The sequence below is a fragment of the Toxotes jaculatrix genome, chromosome 20, assembly GCF_017976425.1.
Source record: "Toxotes jaculatrix isolate fToxJac2 chromosome 20, fToxJac2.pri, whole genome shotgun sequence".
NCBI classification, from domain to species: Eukaryota; Metazoa; Chordata; class Actinopteri; family Toxotidae; genus Toxotes; species Toxotes jaculatrix.
In genome coordinates this window covers 19,948,451-19,971,114 of record NC_054413.1, presented here as the reverse complement: position 1 = coordinate 19,971,114, position 22,664 = coordinate 19,948,451, and the positions used below count along the sequence as shown (strand labels likewise).

General features: G+C 46.1%; 1 protein-coding gene across 1 annotated transcript in view; it reads right to left on the bottom strand.

Moving 5' to 3' along the window:
- adarb2 (adenosine deaminase RNA specific B2 (inactive)) overlaps positions 1 to 22,664 on the bottom strand; it is a 227,969-nt gene that overhangs the window by 31,525 nt on the left and 173,780 nt on the right. Inside the window, exon 7 of the mRNA XM_041065249.1 lies at positions 21,362 to 22,314. Coding sequence (XP_040921183.1) covers positions 21,362 to 22,314 — 953 coding nt within the window. The remainder of the gene's footprint in view (positions 1 to 21,361; positions 22,315 to 22,664) is intronic.

Genomic DNA, 22,664 nt, shown 5'->3' with positions numbered 1-22,664 from the left:
ACATCAAGAGACAAATCATTTACTGCATCAACAACAACAACATCCTACAGAACGAATCGTCACGTAACTGAAAAACTAAAAGGTCTTCTGGATAAAGGTTTTTCAGTGCCAGTGACCAGCTTACTGAATCCTTACATTCTGTATTCTGTATATTGCATCACTTCCTGGTCACAATCAATCAAACAAGCAATTATAAAACCCATCACATCACTGTATAACCAGATGATAAATATCATGGACCAAAAAAACCCAATGAGGTGGCACCACTGTTCTGTCATTGTCACAAACACTAAATTTAGCACAGATACATCTGGTGCTTGTGCGTAACTGTACGCTGTGGTTCCAGTGCTGGTGTTACGTCCATGGCAGTTAAAGTAAAACTGCTGTAGTGGCTGGTGTGTTACTCGCCCCACCTGGCGTCTTCCCTGCATTAGTTCTGACCAATTTACTGAGCCGTTCCTCAGGGAGGAGACCAGCACTGGTCATGTTGTCACTGCTGCAGCTGCAGCTGCAGCAAAACCCAGATCGGCCTCGCTGAAGACGTGCTGGGGAACAGAGCAACATTAAAACTCATTCCCTGACCTTTGACCCCATTACACTAAGTCACTTCATGCAGTTTAGGCAGACTGGCTGTTTGATAGCAAAGACCACGGACCATGCTGTAAATATGTAAATGTGTCGTCACAAACATCTTTACGTCTTTATGTCAGTAACTCACATTATTAATGACAGGGACAGAGCGGAGGAGGACTGACGCTCATTGTTCATCACTCATTCCACATCCATGTAGTCTACAGATCCACTGTTTACATGAAATACTGAGTCAAGCTGCTTTAAGTAAAAATAAAAAAAAACAAAAGGATGAGAGTGAAGAGGTCTGGGTGCGAGGTACAGAGTCAGCTGAAGAACAGAGGTCTGAGAAATGATAAAAATCTTCAGCACAGTTTTGGCCTATTTTTTCATCTGTCCATCCATGCCTGCCTCCTCCACCCCCTCTGCCTCTGCCCCCGCCCCTTCCCCAACCGTTTGTACACGTAAACAGCTTGGCATCCATCTCCAAGGTAAAGTGGAATGTCACCAACAATCCTCCTGCTGCCTTCCCTCTGAAGTCAATATTGTGCCAGAAACACAAAATGTCAACGGGGAAATTTTCTCCGCTGCTGCCTGACCTAGAAGTCTGTGCACGCTGGTGGAGGTGATGGTATGAGTGTGTGTCTGCGTGTGTGAAAAAAAAATGCACAATTGTATAATTTATTGTTTACTGCCGAAGCCCCAGAGGGAAAAGACGACTCCGGGTTCCTCACTGATCACATTTTAAGGCCTTCTCCGTGTCCACACATCGTGCCTGAGCTGACTTGGTGAAACAGGGAGTGTAAAACTGAGGCAGCCGTGTTGATTGTGTGTGTGTGTGTTCACGTGCGTCACTCCGCCGTGAACATCACTGCTCATGTTCAGTGTGACAGGGGGTGGATGTGGGCATGATTTTACCCCACCCTCAGGAAAAAACACACACACACACACACACGCTTCAACCCACCACCTTATCACCCGCCTGCAGAGCGGCCCAGGCAGCATAAAAACGGGCCATGTCTTATATTTCTTTATAGAGGTATTTAACAATTCATTCTCCCGAGTTTTAATAGTGTCTGCCCTCTGCCTAGATATCTTCCCCCTCCACCACCACCACCACTAGCCCACCCGTCCTTCTCCCCATCCCTCGCCTGCCACCAAGCATGAGGCTTTTGAAAATGGATATCTATTCATTTGGTAGAGACGTTGCCTCTGGGGGATTTTTAGATTCTCAAAAAGCCAGACTCCTCGCGGTGAGACAGATTTCCCTCTTGTTTGTTCTCCATATGACACATAGCATCACTTTCACTCCTAAATCTTCTGCTCCTTCTCTCACCGTCCTCTAGATTTGCATCAGAAGAGGGAAAAAAAAAAACACATACGTGTCAGTGCTGCTACTCGAATCTTCTGTCGGCGGTCGTTCTGTTGTCTCGTCTTTTATTGACAGTTAAAGATGCCGTTGTGACATGTGACGACAACAAAGTGCGACCCAGAGAAGTTGAAGTACAAATCTGGAGAGTGCAGTGAAACACTCCAGCACCTCGCCTCTAACTACATCCAACCTTTTCTTGTGCGATGGCCAGATGGCCCTGCAGCCCGTGGAACAGATTCCTCTCAGTGTGTGTGTGTGTGTGTCAGATTTTTTTTGCCTGAACAGCGGGGCCTTGTCAGTCAGATCAGGCGGCCGGGCTGCACCATACGGCCGTCGTCATCATAAGAAGAGGTTTTCCCTTTCAAACCACATGCTTGATGTTAGCGAGTGAGAACAAAGGCACACGAAGCAGCAGCAGAGAGCCAGAGAGTGGCAGAGAGAGTGCAATTGATCTGCCTTCGCCACAGCTCGCCCCACCTTCTCTCCCCGGTGTGGGTGAGAGAGGGGAGATGGGACGCCGCGCCACAGGCTTCCAACAGCAAAGCAGAGCTCAAGTGGAGATTCCTCATTAGGCTTGAAAAGGTGGAAACCAAGAGGATAAGCCTGGTACATGTGGCAAGGATCAGAGTCAAGGATGAGCCACCACAAGAACGACAGCCTCGTCCAAAAACCAAGGACGCCACCTCCTACTGATGATGCTAAACATAGAAGTGGATCATTATCTCTTTCTCTTTCTTCACTTGGGGCCACAATCGATCCGTACGGCCCAGTTCCTCTGTCAGGAACAATCCAAGCTGTGCAGCACAAAGGCCACAGGCAGCCTGGAATATACAGGCCGTCAGATCTGTGGCCATGTAGCTATGACCACACGTTGGTCCACACTGAAACATCCCAACAACAGCTGCTAAGAAACACAGAACAGACATTCATGGTCCCCACAGGAAGAATCCGACTCTGATCATCCTCTGACTGTCATGAAATCTGGCTGAGACATTCATGTTCCCCCCCGGATGAACTGCTGATCCCCTGGTTTTTCCTCTGGCGTCACCATCAGGTCAAGATCTGTGAAACACTTAATACCTTCAGAACTTTCCCATCAGCCTCAGCTGTGCTTTGTGTCCAGTGCTAATTAGCAATCGTTAGCATGCTAACTTGCTATTCTAAGATGGTGAACATTACGTCTAAACGTCATAGCAGCTACACATCTCCATGTCGTTAGCATGTCTTTTTTCCCAGAGAGGCTGTGTCACACTGTCCAGATAAAAAGACGACGCTGCCACAACACTGACAGAAAGCATGTGACAGACACGTTTTACAGAACACGTGTTTTAGCTAACGCTCAGTAATTCATGGAGAACACAAAACTAAAACGAATCTGTAGAACCCAAACTTTGGTCACAGCTAACCTCATACATCCCCTGATTGGTTACATCGGCTCAAAGCCACTAATGCTCTTAAGCCTGAATCCAAACATTAATTTGGGAAATGAAACCTCAACATTCAAGCCAAAACGAACTGAAGCCACTGAATCAAAACCACCAACCGCAGATGTTAAGCACGACTGACTCTAAAACTCATTATCAGTCTAAATTCTCTTCATCTGATCAAACAGGCTCAGTCAGTTATGACAACATAGGCGCTATCAGGGCTTGGCCCATCTGTGGCGCCATGTTTGGTGTGGCTGTAACCTGGAAACCGAGCTCGCCAGGTCCCCATATAACCTCCCCCAGGCCCCCTCTGAACAGGTTTTCTCTGACTCGAGAAGACGACGGCAGCATTGCAGTGTTTATTCCGCTGAGCTGCCGCTGATTCAGCTGCAGCTTTTTAAAGCAGACATTTAGCCAGAGGGACAAATGTTAATCTGCAGCATTAAATAGGAGACTTACTCACAGGTGAGATCAGGGGTGAGTCCTGGTCAACATGTAGAGGAGCAGCTACGCTTTATCAGCTGCCTGCATCTCTTTGGTAAAGAATATAGAAATGTTTGACCTCATCACTTCACATTCAGCACAGCAGCTGAACGTAAACATGGGTTATATTTTAATTATAATAGATGGAGGCAGCTAATGGCCTGCAGGTGTTCAGTTCAGTTTTTCACCTTAATGATAAAGAAAATATGTAAAGAAAATATATATATAAATAAAGAAAATAATCTGAAGCATCTGAAGCACAGATACATGTTCCTTACTGATGAAACTGACAGTTTTTATGATTAAGTTTGGTTTGAATATCAACCAACTTATATCCCGTTATCACGGGATATAACTGATGGAAGTTGTATTAACTGTAAAATGAATCCTGAGGGTCAGACGTGTGCTGTGGTTTCCACTGTGGTCGCAGATGCTGCTCTGGATGTTGATGTGAGATCACTAAGCTCAGAAAATAAATAAAGATCCCACCACAACCAGGAGGGAGAGAGAGCTGGACAGACTGAGCAGGTGGAGACGGCGTTGACGTGGCCGTTTACGTAACCGATGATCAGATGTTGTGTTCATTCGTAGCCTCACTGCTACATGTTTGTTTCCAATAATCAGTTTTTAGTCGTTATTTAACGCACGTTTCTCTTCCCATCACACCCTCGTCTCCCTCGTGGCTCTTATAAATCCCTTCTGCAGTGTTTACGCCTGGTTTTCAGAGTCTCAGAATCTTCCCTCCAAAACGGACCTTAGGAGACCCGAGGGGAAACATAATCCTCCTCTGTTAACATGTCTCCTCCTACTATTTGCAGGATCCTCCTGTGAATGCATATGCACAGAGGAGAGAGGCGCACCCTGCATACACTTTCACAAGTGACACACAAACTGCGACACAAGTCTGGTGAGTGTGTTCAGGGCAGAAAGTGTCACCTGAGGAACAGGTGCAAAACCGGCAGTGAACCTGGTCCTGAGTGTTTTATTCTTTGACACCGTGCACGTGTCTGTACGTAGAAATTCAGTTATGCTGCATTTCCCCTGGGGTTTCCACGTGCACCAACACAGATCTGAATGATGATGCTTTAGGAGCAGCATCAGCATCAGCATCTCTTGCATTTGCGGCGTTTCGCCGTTCAAGACATTGGTTTATGACATATTTGGTTTACTGAGAGACGACAGAGGAAGAGCACGGAGGTTCAGGGTGAAGGCTGAAGCACAAAGTCGTTTCAGTATAAATCCCCTCTGATTAACCTCCACGGTGGAGATAAAAGTAGTGATATGCCTGAAACGACTTAATAATGTCAGGCAAAGTGTAAAACACACACCAGCAGCTTTATACATTATGCACCACAGGCCAGCAGAGGGACTCCTGCAAAAAGATAACATGACCTACCCCCGAGAGAGATGGAGGAGGGAAGGAGGGAGGGAGGAGGGAGGGAGAGGGGAGACGACCAGGCAGGTACTTAGAGAGGAAACGAGGCCACAAGCAAAGAGACAGAGGAGGAAATGAGAGGGTCAGCAATGAGGATTTAACGAGAGTCTATCATCTACAGTACGTAGTTGACTAAGAGAGGATGGAGGAGGAGGAGGAGGCCACTCCAAAGGCCCCCGAGGGCTGTTCACACAGCTCCCATTAATCTGCACATGATTCAGCAGAGACACTGACGGAGACATCAGCCTCTGTCTGTGTATTTACACCGGTACCAAACACTGTGGTGAGGAATCATTTAAGACAGATGTACTGATCCGCTGCCTCAGGTGTTTATTAACCTGTTTGAAGGAACAAACTCAACAGTACGAGCTCGACAGCTGCAACTAACTGTTAACATGTATGGACATTGGAGAAAGTTCCTATGTAAGTGACTTAGGACTGACGTCGCTGAAACCAGGCGATCTATGCTGAAGATTTCTATAGCAACAGGTGTTTCTCAAAAAACAAAACAACAACAACAAAAAAGTCCTATATTTGACAACCATACATCCAAAGCTGGCAGCGTGCAGAGAGGCAGCACGAGCATGGGCTGCAGCTCTCACACACACACCTAACACAGTAAATGCTAAATGCTATAAGCTGTATGAAAAAGCATAGACTGTATAAAACATGGACGTAGCACCCGTGACGTCACCCATTGGTTTCAGGGAGTCGGTTTTGTGACCAAACCATGGGCATTTGAGCTGCGCCATCTTGGATTTTAGTGGGAGTGTAGTTTCCATATTTGGCGGAGAGGCGGTTACTCTACGGGTCAGGGTTTAAAAAGTTAAAAACATTATTATTATTACCATTATTATTTATGATAACGATAAAAAATAAATGATGAGCTTTCACCGCTGCCTCCATCCACTATCCACTTACAGTTACAGCAGCACACAAACAACAGCAGCCGCTGACTGACGGAGCTGCTCTGTCCATGCAATGTCGGACTGTTTAAACAGAAAAATGAGACCAAATAAAATTGTAGCCTAGTATTCCCGCAATAAACGGACTCTGAGAGCACGGAACACACCGCAGCAGCGTTCCTAACATTAACTGCTCCGGTCCTCTATCTGTATCAGCAGCGACCAGAAATCGGCAATGGAGTCATAAGCTAGCGGCAAAATATGCTAATACATGCTAATTAGCGCAAACATCCAGGAAAAATAGTGAGAAATTTACTTACCGAAAAAACTGCCACACAGACTCCTTCGACGGTCGGTTAGTACAGTCTACACTACAACAAGCCATACTGTCACAAAAACCTATCCGAACACTGGCAAACAAACACGGACACTGCAGTCCCTGTCAACCGCTGGAGGTAGCCGGAGGCCTCTGGATGTAGCCGCCTAGCCCAGCCGATGCTTTAGCAAAGAGCTAACTGCCTGTGCCTGAGCAGAAATAACACTAAAACGGTTGTGGTACAAAAAAATCCACCCTCCCCCCCAGTGTTCACGGAGGTGGAAACTATCAATAGAGACCAAAAACAAAAAATGTACCAGGCTGTAAATATGTTTTTTTAGGCTGTAAAGTTGGCTATTTTAACATGGGGGTCAATGGAGAATTGCTCACTTCTGGAGCCAGCCCCCAGCGGCAGCCGAGGAACTGCAGCTTTTTGAACTGCTGAAACCTACAACTCCCCCCTTGTGAAAAAGACAGAGGGCGTGTATATGTGGTGTCAGAGGCATCAGAGAGCTTTCATGCACGTTAACTACGACAGTTTGAAATGAGAATTTAAATAAACTTTGTTTGATCAATGAGTCTGACCAAGACAAATATTACTGAATCTACTCGAGGGTCAGCGCTGACGTCCAAGTGTCTTCATTTAAATCTCGACAGGATCAGGTCATTACTGATCAGTGCTCTGCTAAATATTAGACAGTTCACACAAACTGTAGGTTCCAAATATATACAGTGAAAGATAAATTAATAAGATAATAATGTAGTTTTAAAAGGAACTGCTAATGATTTCTATCTTTAACCGAGACGCTGGAAGTGGATATTTGCAGGTGAACTCTTTTTTTTTTTTTTGGTCAGCTGTGGAAACCTGAAAGTGGAAACCCGAAGTCTCCACTGAAAGCTGGGCTGGGTGAGCAGCTCTTTAAAACAGGTTCTACTGCAGGGTTTATACTCTCAGTAAATACAGCACCTCCTCACCACGCCCGCAGGGTTTTTGTAGTCAGACATCTGGTATAAAATAATAATCTTAACAAAATAATATTCACTGGCTGCGGTCAGCGATGGACGTCTATCATTACCAAGGTATGGGACGCTGAGTTTTTAATAAAAGTCACATATTGGCATCATGTGTCCTCTCACAGATTTATCAGTCTAACTTTATTCTCCATCTCCCTGCAGAGAGTTTCTGTCTGGAATCCGTGATATTTTACACCGAGCCTCAGACGTAATAACAGCAACAAACTGGTGTTTGCTGTTTGGACACGTGCAGAAGCTGCGGTGGCGGCTTTAAAACATTTGGGAGGATCTAGCGTTGTCTTTCATGTCTTGAAAGAGCGTCCTCTGAAGCGCTGTGATGGCTCCCTCCAAAGGGTGGGCGATTGTGTCGGCCTCCGCCCAGACGCAGCCGCCGCGCCTCCATCTCTGCTGCTCTTGAAGATACCGCTATGGCTCTTTTGCCGGGCTTGACCCCGGCAATCAGCGAGACTTCAAACCCCGGCGCCAATCTTTGAACGCCGCCCGTGAACGTCTGTTGCCAAGCACTGCTCTCCTCACGGCGTGGAGATTAGAGACTGACGAGGGGAAACACTGGCACTTTCAGATGCTTCTCTGTCTCCCTGTCAAACGACGCCTGTAACATAATGTACTGTCAAGGGCACAATGTGCTGCTCGTACTAATGCAGAGTACAACAAATTCACGAGTGTACACGAATTCAATAACACAAACAGCACGAATGATGCCAGTATTATTATACTGAAGGATAATTATCATGTGCATCAACAGTAAAATGGAACAACACTGGAAACGAGCTGATTTACAGAATCAGCTTCGTCTGCTTCAGTTTGTGTTTTTGGAAAAACTCGTTCTTCTGGCCGAGCGCAGAATGAGAATCTTTGACTTCTCGGCTGTGAGTGCGAGTTCACTGGCGTCTGAAGGAGTCATTTATCCAGCGGCCTTCCCTCTGCTGGTGACTAAGTGTGGACCAGACTCTGTGTCATGTCTGTGGGTGCTGCTGTGGCCGAAGGCCCTACAGCCAGCCATACATCATCAGATATTGATACGGTTCCACCACAGCACCATGGCTGACATTTGATTCATAGCTCGGGGTGCTCTTTTTGAATTCCTAACAGTCAACAAGGGATCATGGGGAAATGTCAATGTTGTGTTGGTCTGGGGCGCCTCACTGACACGGGGGAGATTGGCAAAAATAATGGAGGCGGTCGGGACAGGTAGCTAACTTTGTCTTGAGCTAATGGACCTTTGGTGAGTGACTTTGTGTTTGTGGAGGCAGAGGTGGATGGAATTCTGCTTCTCAGTCAAACTTTACTTCAGATTTTATTCAAAACTCAGAAAGAAGGGAAATAAAAACACACTGAGAACAAAAATGACTCATTTTCAGCTGATTTAGGCTTTAGACCCGTTACATACCCGACAGTTCTGCACATACAAGATTACATACGGTCCTCACTTTCTACAAACAATCTGCACCTACAGCAAAGTCAAGTGAAATATAGTTAATAAAAAGTGAACGTCCATCCAGCACCCTGACCTCCACACCATTATTTTCCACCTCGCCACATCGCATCGACGTAACATCATCCAGTATTGACATAATCTCTGAATACATGTCCAGGTGAACTCCCTGCGACATCACTGCTGGGCGTGGTTACAGGTGAAGCCACAGAGGGCAGTGAGACCAGGTAAAAATACCAGCTGTCGAACATCAGTCACCGTTCAGTCCGGTGAAAACTGTGAAAAACGCGTGGATGTCAAACTCCGAACACGGCTGTTCGCTTGACATTTTGGAGATGTGAGGGTTTTCCCTCAACAACAGTGATATGTTTATCCTGCAGACAGTCGCTATTAAGTTTACACCTGCCCTTTGGAGAAAATAGCGCTGCTCTTTTCTGCACTGATGAATGTGGCTTTTAACAAACATCCCCTGACAGAAGAGGCTTAAACAGTGCATGATCCCTCTCACCGCCAACCGCTGTGCACACACACACAGCTGCGCGGCACAATATAATATGCACTTCACAGCCCGCAGATGAAATGAATGCAAATAACCGCATGAGAAAGCCTTTTGAGCGCGCCAGAAAAATCAGTGTGTGGCCCCTGCTCTTTTAACATTTACTAAAAATCCATCACGTGGCGTTTGCAGAGTAAGCAGAACGCCAGATAGACTGTAACAAATGCACATGCTCTGTTTTGTCACCTTTTCTTTCCTTTCCACCGAACCTTTCAAGTGCACACACACACACAGACACACACACACATACACACACACTTCATAAGCTCCTGCAGTAGTTCAGCACAGAGAGCAGGAGTGGCATGACAATAGACTGAAAGGAGATTCAATATCGAACTGAGGAGGAAAAAAGGCACAGAAAACTGGAGGTCTACACCTATTGTGTGTGTGTGTGTGAGTGTGTGTGTTTCTTTCAAGTCTATACCTGCTTTTGAAAATTACACACCGCTGCTCGGTGGCGTCTGATGTGTCACACAGCTTCTCTAATGAAAACACATCAACCAGGCTACTAATCCTCATATAGGAGACTTAACTAGCTGGTTTCTTTATTCTTTTTTCGTGTTTTTCCGTCCTTCCCTGCCGCTCATGGTTCACACCACAGCCATGTGCAGGGGGGCCAAACCTGAAGACAGCGAGATCATCGTCTTTCCACCTCCACAGACTGTGGATGTATCTCCCTCCACCGCTGGTTAGGCTAAGCTTTGGAAGCAGCGCAGAGAGAAAGCTCTGAATGTCAGCTGTGCTGGAGAGCCCGGCTGTTTGTCTGAAGTAGCTGCCACAGCTAAACAAGCCAGAGCTGTAAATGTGTTTCTGTAAAGTGCCTCAGAAGGGAAGACGCTTGACATGGAGGTTGTTGCAGAGGAGACAGAAAGAGAGAACAAGAGAAAGAAACATGTGCATGTGGGTCTGCGGATGACAGCACACCGTGTATATACTATATAGGTAAGAGCATGTGTGTGTGCGCAGTCATGCATACCTCTGTGAGTGCCACCTGCTTATGGGTGAGATTGATAAGACTTGGAAAATGAGGGTGAACAACATTTCACACAGAATTAGGAAAAACAGGAGGAAACTGAGCCTGAGTACAAATGGATTTAATTATTCTCTGATCATAACGAAGAAAACTGATTTTACTAAGTGACGAGAGCGCTGACACTAAAATGATCCATGTTCCCCTGGTAGATTAGATTTTCTTATATTCATGATGTTGTGTCTGATGTCGTCCATGAATTTTTCATCATTTAAAAAAAAAAAAACAACAGTTTTTCTCCTTTTTCCTTCCTGATGCTGCGTGAAACAGTTTAACTCAGTTTGCTGTTGAAGACACGTGCTTTTCACTGGACAGTGATGCTGACTAGTGACTAATCCCTCATGCTATTTCATTCATTTTCATAAATATATGTTAATATATTTTTAAATTCTTCTGCCCCCTGTGTTTTACCTTCACCATCATATCCTGCGTATATTCCTGTTTTGCACGTGAGCCTTTAGCGGTGGGTGAGACATGGCACTGGAAACATCCTCACACAGGAGGCTGTTATATCACAGACCAGTGGCATGTTTAAAGCTACTTTTGTTTATGCCTTCGGGGCAGAAAACTCTCCTTGTCAACCTATATGCAACCGTGGTGTTTAATTTCTCCACCAGCAGGAACGCTGCTAGTTCATCATCCTGCACAGGAGAGGCAGCGCAGGCCCTGAAATTCAGCCAGGAAGCAGAGGCAGGAAACAGGGCAGTGGGAATGGATTTGTTATGTACCTGCTGACGTACGACCAGGTGCTAAAGCAACGAATGAATAAAAGTGTATTAAAACAGTCCGAGCATGTGCATTCTGGTTAAAGTTGTATGCAGCTGCGAGGACAACTCTGCCACTGTTATTAGTAATTCATCATCCTTTTAACGAAGGTGATGGATAAGTGCAGCGAGATGGGTCAAACTTTTCTTAGTTTAAAAGCTTAAATGTCACAGGGAGTGAAAACTTTTCCCGGCAGCTGTCGACTAAAGCACATGATAACTATTCATGCTGTGAGCTGTGGATTTTTTTTTTTCCATATAACACAATATGTCAAAGCTTTATCACGGCACTGTGTGGCCAATCGAACGGCTAATCGGACCATCTACCCAGAAGAATTTGTTCTAAAGTTCACACAGCTGAGATATGTTGAAGCCGTACGTATGAGCCACCTCTGTGATAGTGTGAATGATTGGTACAAATGTTCTAAGGGCATGATTTGCTCCAGGCTCCAGAATAGCTCTTATGTGATCTGCTAAGTGCTTTGCGAGGAGACGGCGTCGGGCGAAGGTATTATGACTCATGGCAACCCCGCGTGTCATCTGTATGCAGGGTTCAGCACTTCCTGTATCGGAGGGGAAGAAGTGCCATCAAAGGTCGCCCCAGAAACATCCCTCTGTGACAATGACAACGGAGACGGTATTAACAGGCAGCTTCGGGTCCGCCTCTCAAATTTAGAGGTGACGCCTGTGACCTGAATCAGCAATTCAGCTGCTCGGGAAGCAGCAGTCACAAAAAAAATAAATAAATAAATAAATAAAATCAGCTGATAAGAGCAGAGAAAGTAAGAAGTTCAGTACGAGTTCAGCTGCATGTATTCTGTGCATTCACACTCCTCTAATTCAGCTATCGTGAAGGGGAACTCAGGCACGGAGAAAAGCTGCTACACACACTGAATACTGTGAAATATCTCCACCATTTCCCTGCAATTTCACACACACACACACACACACACACACACACACACACACACACACACACACACACACACACACACACACACACACACACACACGCCTGATCACATTTACAATACATGTGCTGAGAACCCTAACGGGATGTGAAAACCATCACGTAAACATTATGCATTACACATGTGACCTCTGTGTTTCCTGCTGCGACCCAGTGGGATAACATAAAAATACATGAAGATGGAGCAGGAGCTCCATCCATAACCCAGTGGACAGTGGTTCCAGGCGCAGCACAGGCCTTAACTAGCTGGCTGTTGTATACTCATGGGCAGGCAGGCTGAAATATGAGGGCTGAGGACATGAGGTCTTCCCAGAATGCTAAACTCCCCCCCCCCCCCATATCTCTCACCCTCTCTCCCTCTCCCCCCGCTGTGCCCTGCAACCAATCTGACGCCTAATTAATCCTGAAGGTCTTTTGTTCCGCTGAGGTTTTCCTCTCTTTCCCCCCACTGCACCCCATCCATCCTCACCTCCCTCGCCACCCCCCGCTCCCCCCCACAGCCTGCCTCTCATCCTTCCCGCTGCCAGCATGGTTTTTATCCATCCTCCTCTCTCCACACACACACTCACACACACACACACCCCTTCTTTCTGCCTCTCCCATTCTGTCTCCCTGAGGGAGGCGAGGTACAGTCCCAGAGAGCAGCTAACAGATGTTTTGCTTTTTTCCATCTTTGGGGTAAAATGAACGACCGCTGTTACATTTATTCCCAGTTTTCTACTAATTACGCTCATATGAGACTTTCATGGTTTTATTTCTGCAGGTACGCTGCAACACGGAGACAGTGATGAACAGCAGCATGACATTTAACAGAGGACTAATGCAAAGATGTGTGTTTTTTCAGTCGCAACCCCAAAGGAGTCAGGCTTCGTGTCCTTAAAGGAGTAGAACAACATTTAGGATGCACTTATACCTATGACTGTTTCTTACTGAGAGACAGATCAGACGACTGCAGCTGGTTAGCTTAGCTTAGCACAAAGACTGGGAACGGATGGAAACAGCTAGCCCGGCTCTGACCAAAGTATAATAACAAAAGTTGTTTCCTAAAGACGTCACACAGATTTCGTGTTTACTGTTGATATTCTGCTGTGATTAAACAGAATATGAGATGGGGTCAGACTGTGATGAGACATATGCAAAGATGAGTGTTTCATCACATCAGGTGTGGAACAATGTTTCAGGCACAGTCCAACAGAGCACATCAACCACAGGAGACGTGTGTCCTCAGCTTTGGAAGTGAGGGGGGGGCCTCCTGGGGAAACATCTACAGAGGTTTGGGGGCTCACTGGGTCCAAGTGATCAGCCAGGCATGTGAGTAGGTGGAGAGGGACAATCAGAGCCGAGAGGGGTGTGTGTGTGTGGCAGAACTGGATTCTCACATGTTGGACGTCCTGTTCTGAGGATCTAATGTGGACTCACAGCTGATTCTTATTCTGTGAGAACCCAAATCAACAATCAGCAGCTCAGACTAAGCTCAGAGTTTGTGGTTCTCTCCCAGCAGAACCACGAAACACCACAGGATATTACAGAACTAAACAGGGGACGCTTCAGGAAACACTGCTGCCAGTCCAACTAGGGTTAAGGTCAGGAAAAAATAAACTTACACAGCTCAGTTTCATTAATATACACGGACCATGTCCACAGAAACTGTGATGTCCAGCAGCTTGTTACGATACTTTAAGAGACAGCGTCCAACCAAACCTTCACTGAAACACATTGACCATGTCCACCCAGCATTTAGACATTCAGTCCTCAGAGACACACTGTAACACAGGCCCGAATTCAGCCTGTCAACATCTGCTCATACTAATGTGACAGATATGCTGCTGATTGATGGAATATTTATTATAGAACTGATCGATAATAAACTAATTCGAACAGAAAATCATGTTTACTCTCGTTTGTTTTCTCCTCAGTGTCTCAGTTAAAACACTGCAGGGTTTAAATACAGTTTATCTGAAGCATATTAAAGGTAACTGGCTGGAAACAGCTGCTGCAGGTGTGTTTAAAACGAAGCTCTGGTGCCACGCCTGTTGATCTGCTCACTGTATGTCACCGTCTTCACGAACAATCTGATCTCCCAGCTGTGACGAGTCCGGATCTGAGCGTGTGCACGTCTCCGTTCAGTGCGTGTGACAGAACGCTCCATTGCTCCAGGCGGGAAGGTCATTTAAAGGCCAGACATCCAGACCTCACCTCTCCCTCCTCTCCCCTCCTCTCGCCTCCTCTCCCGCCTGAGAGCCAGAGATAAACCTACACATGCCAGCCACACAGGACCAATAGTCGTGATTTATCGGAAGCCATTTGGTACCTGAACGCCTATGAAATTGTAATGAACTTGATTATGCTTTTAATGAAGTGTGAGAGGTTCTTCAGAAATGATTATAGCCATGCTCTGGCTCACAGCTAGAGGCTGAGGAGGGGAAAAGGTGGAGGGGGAAGGAAGGAATGGAGCACTGTCACAAACAATGAGGACTTAGTAGCAGCGGCTCAGGATAGTGCAGGGCGAGCGGAGGTGCAGACAGGAGTGCCACGCTTCTTTGGAATAGATTACAGGGGCGTTTTACTGTATATGCGAGGTGACTTGACCCGACCAACCCCATTTCAATTCCTTCCTGCTCAGGGATTTTCCCTCAAAGCTGCATGCTGACGCCGTACATTAGATTCAACAGCCTGCAGCCTCATAGGTCACATTTTGCATACATATTAGACAGCTGAGGATGATTCTAACCTTTCCATGTACGGGGCGCTCCCATTCAGACGAGGAAACATTATTGTTCGGTAATTTCACACACAAATCTCCACTCTCCCATGCTGCCTTTTTCTTTAAATACCACATGATGATGTAAGTGGCTGCTAAAAGGGCAGACGGGCGGTCCAGAGGCAAACAGCAGCGTTTCGCTCACATTATTATTGTGCACTAAGTGACAAATTGTAATGAGATATTTCATGGATGCACATAAGGAATTCCCTCTTAGCCGACATTCACCGAGGCCTGAGATCAGGAGCGGTTTCAAAACGCGACCTGGTCAAGACCCTGGTCCTGTTTTTGGGTCTTAAGTTTTGCCACTGATGGCAGAATTTAATCGATCATACAACAAGTGCTGATCATAAATCTGTTGTGGAATCAGGTGCTTGATGTGGAGGAGAGCAGCTGACGAGACAGATATTTATTTGGGATAAATGAATTATTGGCTTCCGGTCAAAAGGCGTGTGCTGCGATGTTGTTCTGCAGCTACGAAAAGCTGTTCAGAGAATCTGTGTCTGCTCAGACTGAAGAGCAGTGAAACCTACACTGACTACAATATGGTGCTGAGAATTATGCAGGAAATCATTTGTCTGAAAAGCAACGATCTCCATGTGCTTTGCTGAGATCTGGTATTTTAGCACTTGCTGCTGAAGCTGGACGGTTTGTAAATCTGGAAGAAGAAAAGCAGATTTGTTCAATGTGCCGTGAGAATGAGAGAAAATGAGCTGCATTTTATTTTCTATTGTCCTGTTTTACTGGGAGCTGCACCATCCTCTGTTTACTGAGATAAAAACAGATACTGACTTTGTAAATATGGAGGATGTACAACGACTGAGTTGGCAGGTCACATATGATAAACTGTAGATATGTAGCAACACTTCACTTTTCCCACATACACATGCTGCTTGAAAGAAAACAGAAGTTCTTCTTTTGCTGCTGGATTTTTTCGTTTGCTTGTTTTTTCGCTTGTATTTAACACAAGATGCATCTTTTGTAAAACAGGAGCGTGTTGTCATCCCGTGTGGGACGGGCCAGATGTTCGACTAAAACTGGAGTTAAACACACACAAACACAGGGATGCATGGTTGTCTGCACACACACACACACACACACACACACACACACACACACACACACACACACACACACACACACACAGACACACACACAGACACACACATTTCTGCTACATGAACCTGACAATACAACACATTCACATCTGTTTCCATGAAAAACCAGGAAAACACTTGTTTAGCATTTAGCACGACTGAGTTTTCTGTTGATGAACTTCCTGTGCTCTTAACCGACGGGAGAAGAAACATGAGCAAACGATCAGACGAGCCAATTCTTTAAACCAGATTTGTCTGAATATGCTTCAACCTGCCTGAATAAACACGTGACGGATTCAAGAGACATTTTATTGGACTGAATCAGTAGAAAGTGAGAAGTGCAGATGTGTTATCGGGTAATTTACACGGTGCCACCAGCAGCGCAGTGATAATCGTCGCTGATCCTGTGAGTACAGGCCGCGGCAGAAGCCGACGTAGATGTGTGAATCTGTCCCCATCGCTGTCCACGTGCTGAGGCTGTAACACTATCTGCAAGGTCTCCGAAGCTGTTAATCAACTCCTCTCTAATGTGTTGATCACACCTCCTCCCTCTCCCTCTCCGACTTGGTGGATTTCTATCTTAGACAGGGTGCTTGGCCGGGCGATGGCTGTCGCTAATTTGTTGTGGCAATATTAATTAATGATCAGCCTGTCACAGCTGTTTATATTGAGACAGATTAGAAGTGGGAGAGATTAGACAAAGAAAACAATCTGCGAGAGGCTCGGCGGCTGACAGGGGTCACCTTCATGTGTCTGAAATCATATTCAATTTGCCGTGGCAGAGCCGGGGAAATTACTCCACTTGACCAGTCTGTATCCTTCTCTGTCTGCGATGCTTCACATTTAGAGATAACTCAATCAAATCACACGGAGCCACAAAAATCTAGAGGACCACATGCGGCTGCATTCGATCTGAGCTGACATGAGGAAAAATTAAAACCTTCTGTTGTACGTTCACGTCACCTAAAGACAGACATGCTGAAGTTTTCTCTCTCCTTCCTCATTCGCCCTGATTTTCATTCAGCTCTGCCACCGAGCACATTTCCCTATTCAAATGGACTTAATCCGAGGTGGCGGAGCGCGGCGTCCTGACCGCTGACCTCTGCACCGTCCTTCCTCGTGGACCTGCTGACTCTCTGCCTTCCCACCGCTGCACACAAGTCTCAGTCTTGGCAACACCGCAGTGCGTTGTGACGGCAAGGGGAGATTAAGTGGCCAATCAAGGCCTGAACAGTGGGGTGATCATTCCACTCCAGCACTTTCTCACATCACTGTGCAGCCTTTAATAGGGCAGAGATGTTTTCTGGTGAGTGGAGTGCTGTGGACTGGATTTAACAGCAGCTTTCAACGGGCTGATTAATAATAACCACTAAAGGTTTTGTTTAGAGGCAAAGGCAAGCCTGAGGTTATCTCCAGTTTATTTCATATTTTGTATTTGTGAGATCAATTATAAAACTAGTTTCAACCTTCGCAGTGGAATGTCTCCACCAGTCAGACAGCAGGTTACATCCATGTCTGTCCACATATATGTAATATATGTATTTAATAAAAAGTGTATTTTATCATAATTAGTGTATGAATTCCTAAGTTATGGTCAAAAATATGCTTTGTGAGGTCACTGGTCACGTCCTTGAGTCCAGGTGAACGTTTGATATTTAATTTGTTCAATATAACGATGAAATGTGTGTTGAACGTATCAGTAAAACATCAGCAGCTCAACATGAAACCGAAGCACTCTCACAGTTTTTCATGGTTTCAGTTTTAACCAAACCACAGTCCGGACTCTGGTCCTGGTCTCTGGACTCTGAACCCTGGTCCACCACGACCACCTGGGTCTGACTCTGCTATGGTTCATGACTGTAGCACTTTATGATGGAAAAACCGTTTCCTGTGAACAGGATTCAGGCAGTAATTACGTCTGTTACCGTGACATAACTGAGTAAACAAATTAGTTTGCTTATTAATTCATGTTGAGGTGCAGAAATCCTTTAGCATAGAGCTGTCGCCTGCTCTCAGCTCACTCATATGATGGCTGTAATAATCCTTTATTCAATTTCTTAATGTACATATTAGTATAAATATTATAGATATTACACTCTCTCTCTCCCCTGAACTACGACTGCAGATGTGCCAGTGAGCAAGGCAGCTACCTGCCAGCAGCACTGAGAGCTGCTGCACTGAGCATCTCTCCGGAGTGAGGAGGTGGAATTAAGCTGATCTCAGACCAGATATCTCTGCAGAATCTGCTCTGACTTGATTTCCCTGGATAAATAAAGGTTAAATGAAGGAATAAAAAATTAAAGTCCTTGCTGGAAGATAAATGGCTCTTTAATGTCAGACCGTGGTTCTGAGCCTCGTTTCTGGTGTGATTGTTAAAGTCAGTTCCCATCGGCGGCAGCATCGGAGGGATGGAGGAGAGGATCGCTCCATCACTGCAGGTGAGGATGTGTACTAGCATGCTTGTCTTGTCTCCTCATATTAGTCCTTAGTATGTGAAGCCAGGCAGGTGTGAGAAGAATCCAGCACCATGCAGGTCAGGTGGGTTTCAATATTTCATCTGGGGGGGGGTTTGGATTCTGGATTTACCAGCCATCCAGTTCAGCTCAGCACAATCCTCAAGACCTAATTCTGCTCCTCATGGTCTTGAAGTGGGGCTCAAACAACAATTATTTGCAGTCCTAATAACTCTGAATTATTTTCTTCAATAATCAGTTGATTGTTTTATCTGACCAAACAGCCAAAAACACAAACATGTTGAGTTTATTATCATATACGCACAGAAAAAAAGGAAACCAGCAAATACTCACGTGAGGAGCTGGTTCCACTGAATCTTTTTAAATTACTCAAACAATTAATCAATTATCAGAACTGTTCCTGCTTCAGCTGTAAGTACTGCTTGGTTTCCGGTTTCCAGGGGAAATAATTAAACTGCAAACCCGTGTATAATGGGGGTCAACAGGGGCCCAAGAACACTTTTTTGCCCCCGGGGCCCTGGGGGAGATTAATCTAGCCATGTCCCCATCACTATATTTAAGTGCTGAATCCCTTTCTTGCTCTCTGGGTCCCTGAATTCATTGTGCAAGAGTGAAGTAGAAGTGTTGTCCTAACCCTGTGCTTTACCTCTGCCCCTGTGATACACATCAGCTGCTGCTTTACCCTCTGGGTCTTTATCAGAGAGAACAGATCGATCAGGAGGCCGTGTTTGAAAGTTCTGCAGCACTGCAGGGAATCATTAAAATGACCCATGGCCTCCTTTGCCAGGAGGATTTATTTGGTGCAAACAGAGGGTACAGACATGGGCACGTCTACGAAAACAGCGGTGATGTCTGAATTTGTTTTTCTGATGACAGCTGGTTTTCAACAGGGACGATGAGACAAACGAATTCTGTGGACCAGCTTAGAGAACACCTTTGAACATAGAACCCTTTCTATTTCTGTTCTAAATCTTGGCATCATCAATGCACAAAAATTCAAAATAAACCATTAAAAAACGTCAATGTGTGAAGAACCTTAAAAATTCAGGAGGAAGGTTTGTGCTAAACGCTGCACAGAAGCATTAACATCCTCTCCATGAGGCTTTAACCTGCCACAGGTCGAGCCGGAGCAACACACACACACACACACACACACGTTGGCATACAACCACCACGTTTGCATTACCCCCCCGACTACAGCTGGCACACACCCCCACATCACGCGTCACATCTGCAGCGTAGTCAACCACTGCCCATGCAATTAGTGTTTGGCAACAGGACTGAACTCAGAGAGAGTGTATGTGAGCCGGAGGGTTTTACTTTGACACAGCGCAGCAGTTCATAACCACAGACACATGCCTGGTCACATGTTTACTTGTACATGCGTGTGTAGGTGTTCTATATGCACTTTTGTCCTTTACCAATGAGAATAAAACGCCTCTCGAGCCTGGCAGACAGCACGGCTGACTTTCAAGAAATTCCACAAGCGAGTGCTTTCTGGAACTAAACGGGTGCAGCAAATCCTCTTAAAATCCTTTTAGACACCGTGGCAGCAGGGAGGAAAAAAAAAAAGTTTCTCCCAGGCAAACATGTGCAGGTTTGTTGGGTTGATGTCGTGCTCTGGGGAAGGACACTCTCGCCAGTTTATTTCTTCAAGGCTGGAAAAGAATGTTAATACGACGCATAGCCTGCAGGACGCACGGAGGACCGAGATGGTGACAGGAGGCTTCAAGGAAGGACTTCAGGGAAAGGATGTGAACGGCTTAAGTTTTCGATTTAAGACTTCAGGAGTGCAGCGCTTTACACATTATTCTGTGTTGTATTAAGACAGAAGAGGGAAAACGTCGAGTTTCACTCTCAGCTGTCAGTTTGCCAGTGACCCGGACAGACGGGATACAGGGTTCTTCTCAACGCACACAATAGTAAACAACTAAAATCGGTGTGACTATCGACTCGGGGCAGTTTCACATTAGATGAAATTCTGCAGCTGAAATGAAGTTTTAAATGGCTGTCAACAAGTGCCAGCCAATCCAGCCACCGTGTCTTTAGGCTCTCCAATTTCCTCCACTTTCTCAAAAACTAGTTTCCTCGCTCTGATTGCTATTTACATATTTGGGTAAATGAGCATGGGATTGGGCGGTTTGTTTGTCAGTATGCTCTTTGCTTTTCTATCTCCTTTGGGCAGATTGAATTAATGTTTGTAGACACTGTGATGCCACACATGAGGAAACAGGAGATTTTGTAAAATTACAAAACTCTCCCAATTACAGCTCTGCAAACACATAAGACTGTGAAAGAACTCATTTGGGTTGTGATGCAGATTTCTCTTATGTTAGAGGCACAAGGACAATAATTAGCTTCATTTACATGCTTTTCAATTTAAATGGACCAACAAACGGATATTGTTTACTCAAGACCCAGACTCGGCAGAACACACGTGACTGTGTGTGTGAACTGTGATCTGTGTTTTCACTATCTGCACTTTTTTTTTTTTTGGACAGTGTAAATGTCAGCTTGCTTTCACATCTCTTTATCAGCGCTGCCACTATTTCTCCTTCCATCCTCTCTCTGCTTAGCCCCTATCTCCTTTCCTCCTTAATTACTTGTTGGATGGTGTTTGGGTTTTCGCTGCACGCCTGCTGTTTTGGTCATTACAGGCCCCTGTAGGAAGTGGAGTGGCTGCCAAAGAAGCTTAGCAGAAGACAGGCGTTGGGGATGTGTCTGTACTCACCTGGGGTAAATGAGGACAACTCTTCCTGCTGGCTTTGACGCCTGTCCTCCCCTCAGGGGCTGTCCTGATGTTGAAGAGGGCCTGAAGAGCACACTGGGCCGCCTGGGTCTTGGCCAGCTTCTTGCTGCGACCGCAGCCCTCAAATATCCGTCCGTCCACACGCACGGCCATGACAAAGCTACGCAGCCGTCGGCCCTCGGCTCGCTCCGAGAGGCAGGCGTAGCGCAGGCCCGGCCGGAGCTCATTTAACAGCGCCACGGGGCTCTTGGGGGCCTCAGGCTCTGGAACAATCCCACCCAGTCTCTGCTGAGCCTGCACCATCAGGTCCAAGGTGTGGCGAAGCAACCGTCCGTGTCTCAGCAGCTCGCTCGATAGTAGCTCGCTCTCGGCGGCTGAGCTGCAGAGCGAGAGGCCATTGGAGCACGGCGAAGACTCGAATTCCTTAAAGAGCGTGTCAGGGAAGTCCGCCTGGTCTGACGTGAAGTCGGCCGAAGGGTTGGAGATGTTTCCCATGGCGAGGTGGGCCTGAGGAGCGTTGGGGAACTGGATGAAGGACTTGAGGGCTAGCTCGGCGGCCCTCATCTTAGCTTTCTTCTTTGTGGGGCCTGTGCCCTCGAAGGTCAACCCGTTCACCTCCACAGCGATGGAGAAGACCGGAGCGTGCACCGGGCCCGTCTGAGACACCATGCGGTACTGCAGGCCCGGCCGGAGCTCGTTCAGCTGCACCAAAGCGTTCTTCGGAGCCTCGGACCACGACAGTTTCTTATAGATCAGACGGAGTTGACACAGGTGTCCGTTGTTGTCCTCCTCCAGCGGCCGTTTCCTCTTCAGACCGGAGCTGCCGCTTCTCGTAGAGTCGGAGCAGAAAAGCGACTGACACTCTGCAGATCCTAAGGTCCGATCCTCTAAGTTCCCGATGTTACGGTTTTCCTTTACCTCTGCGCTGCTGGTACCTGCAAAGGAAACAGCGAAGCAAAAACAATATAATTCAATGTGACAAAAAATACTCAAAACACAATGAGGAAATAAATCATTCATTATTACGTGACACTCGCATTTATCCTGGCTGAACAAAATGAATCAGGGAAAGTCTCTCAAGGCAGATTGAGCCACTTGATGCACAATGAAATGGTAATGAACAAAGCTACAATCACCTCCCTGAGGCGAGTCCACTTCATACCGCAGGGCTCTATCATATTTAAGTGTTTTAAAATCCTAAAACAAATCCCCTAAAATGGCGACGTTATCTGCCAAATCATTCTGTAATCTGGCTCCAAATTGGTAAGTGGGAAACGTTGGTCCC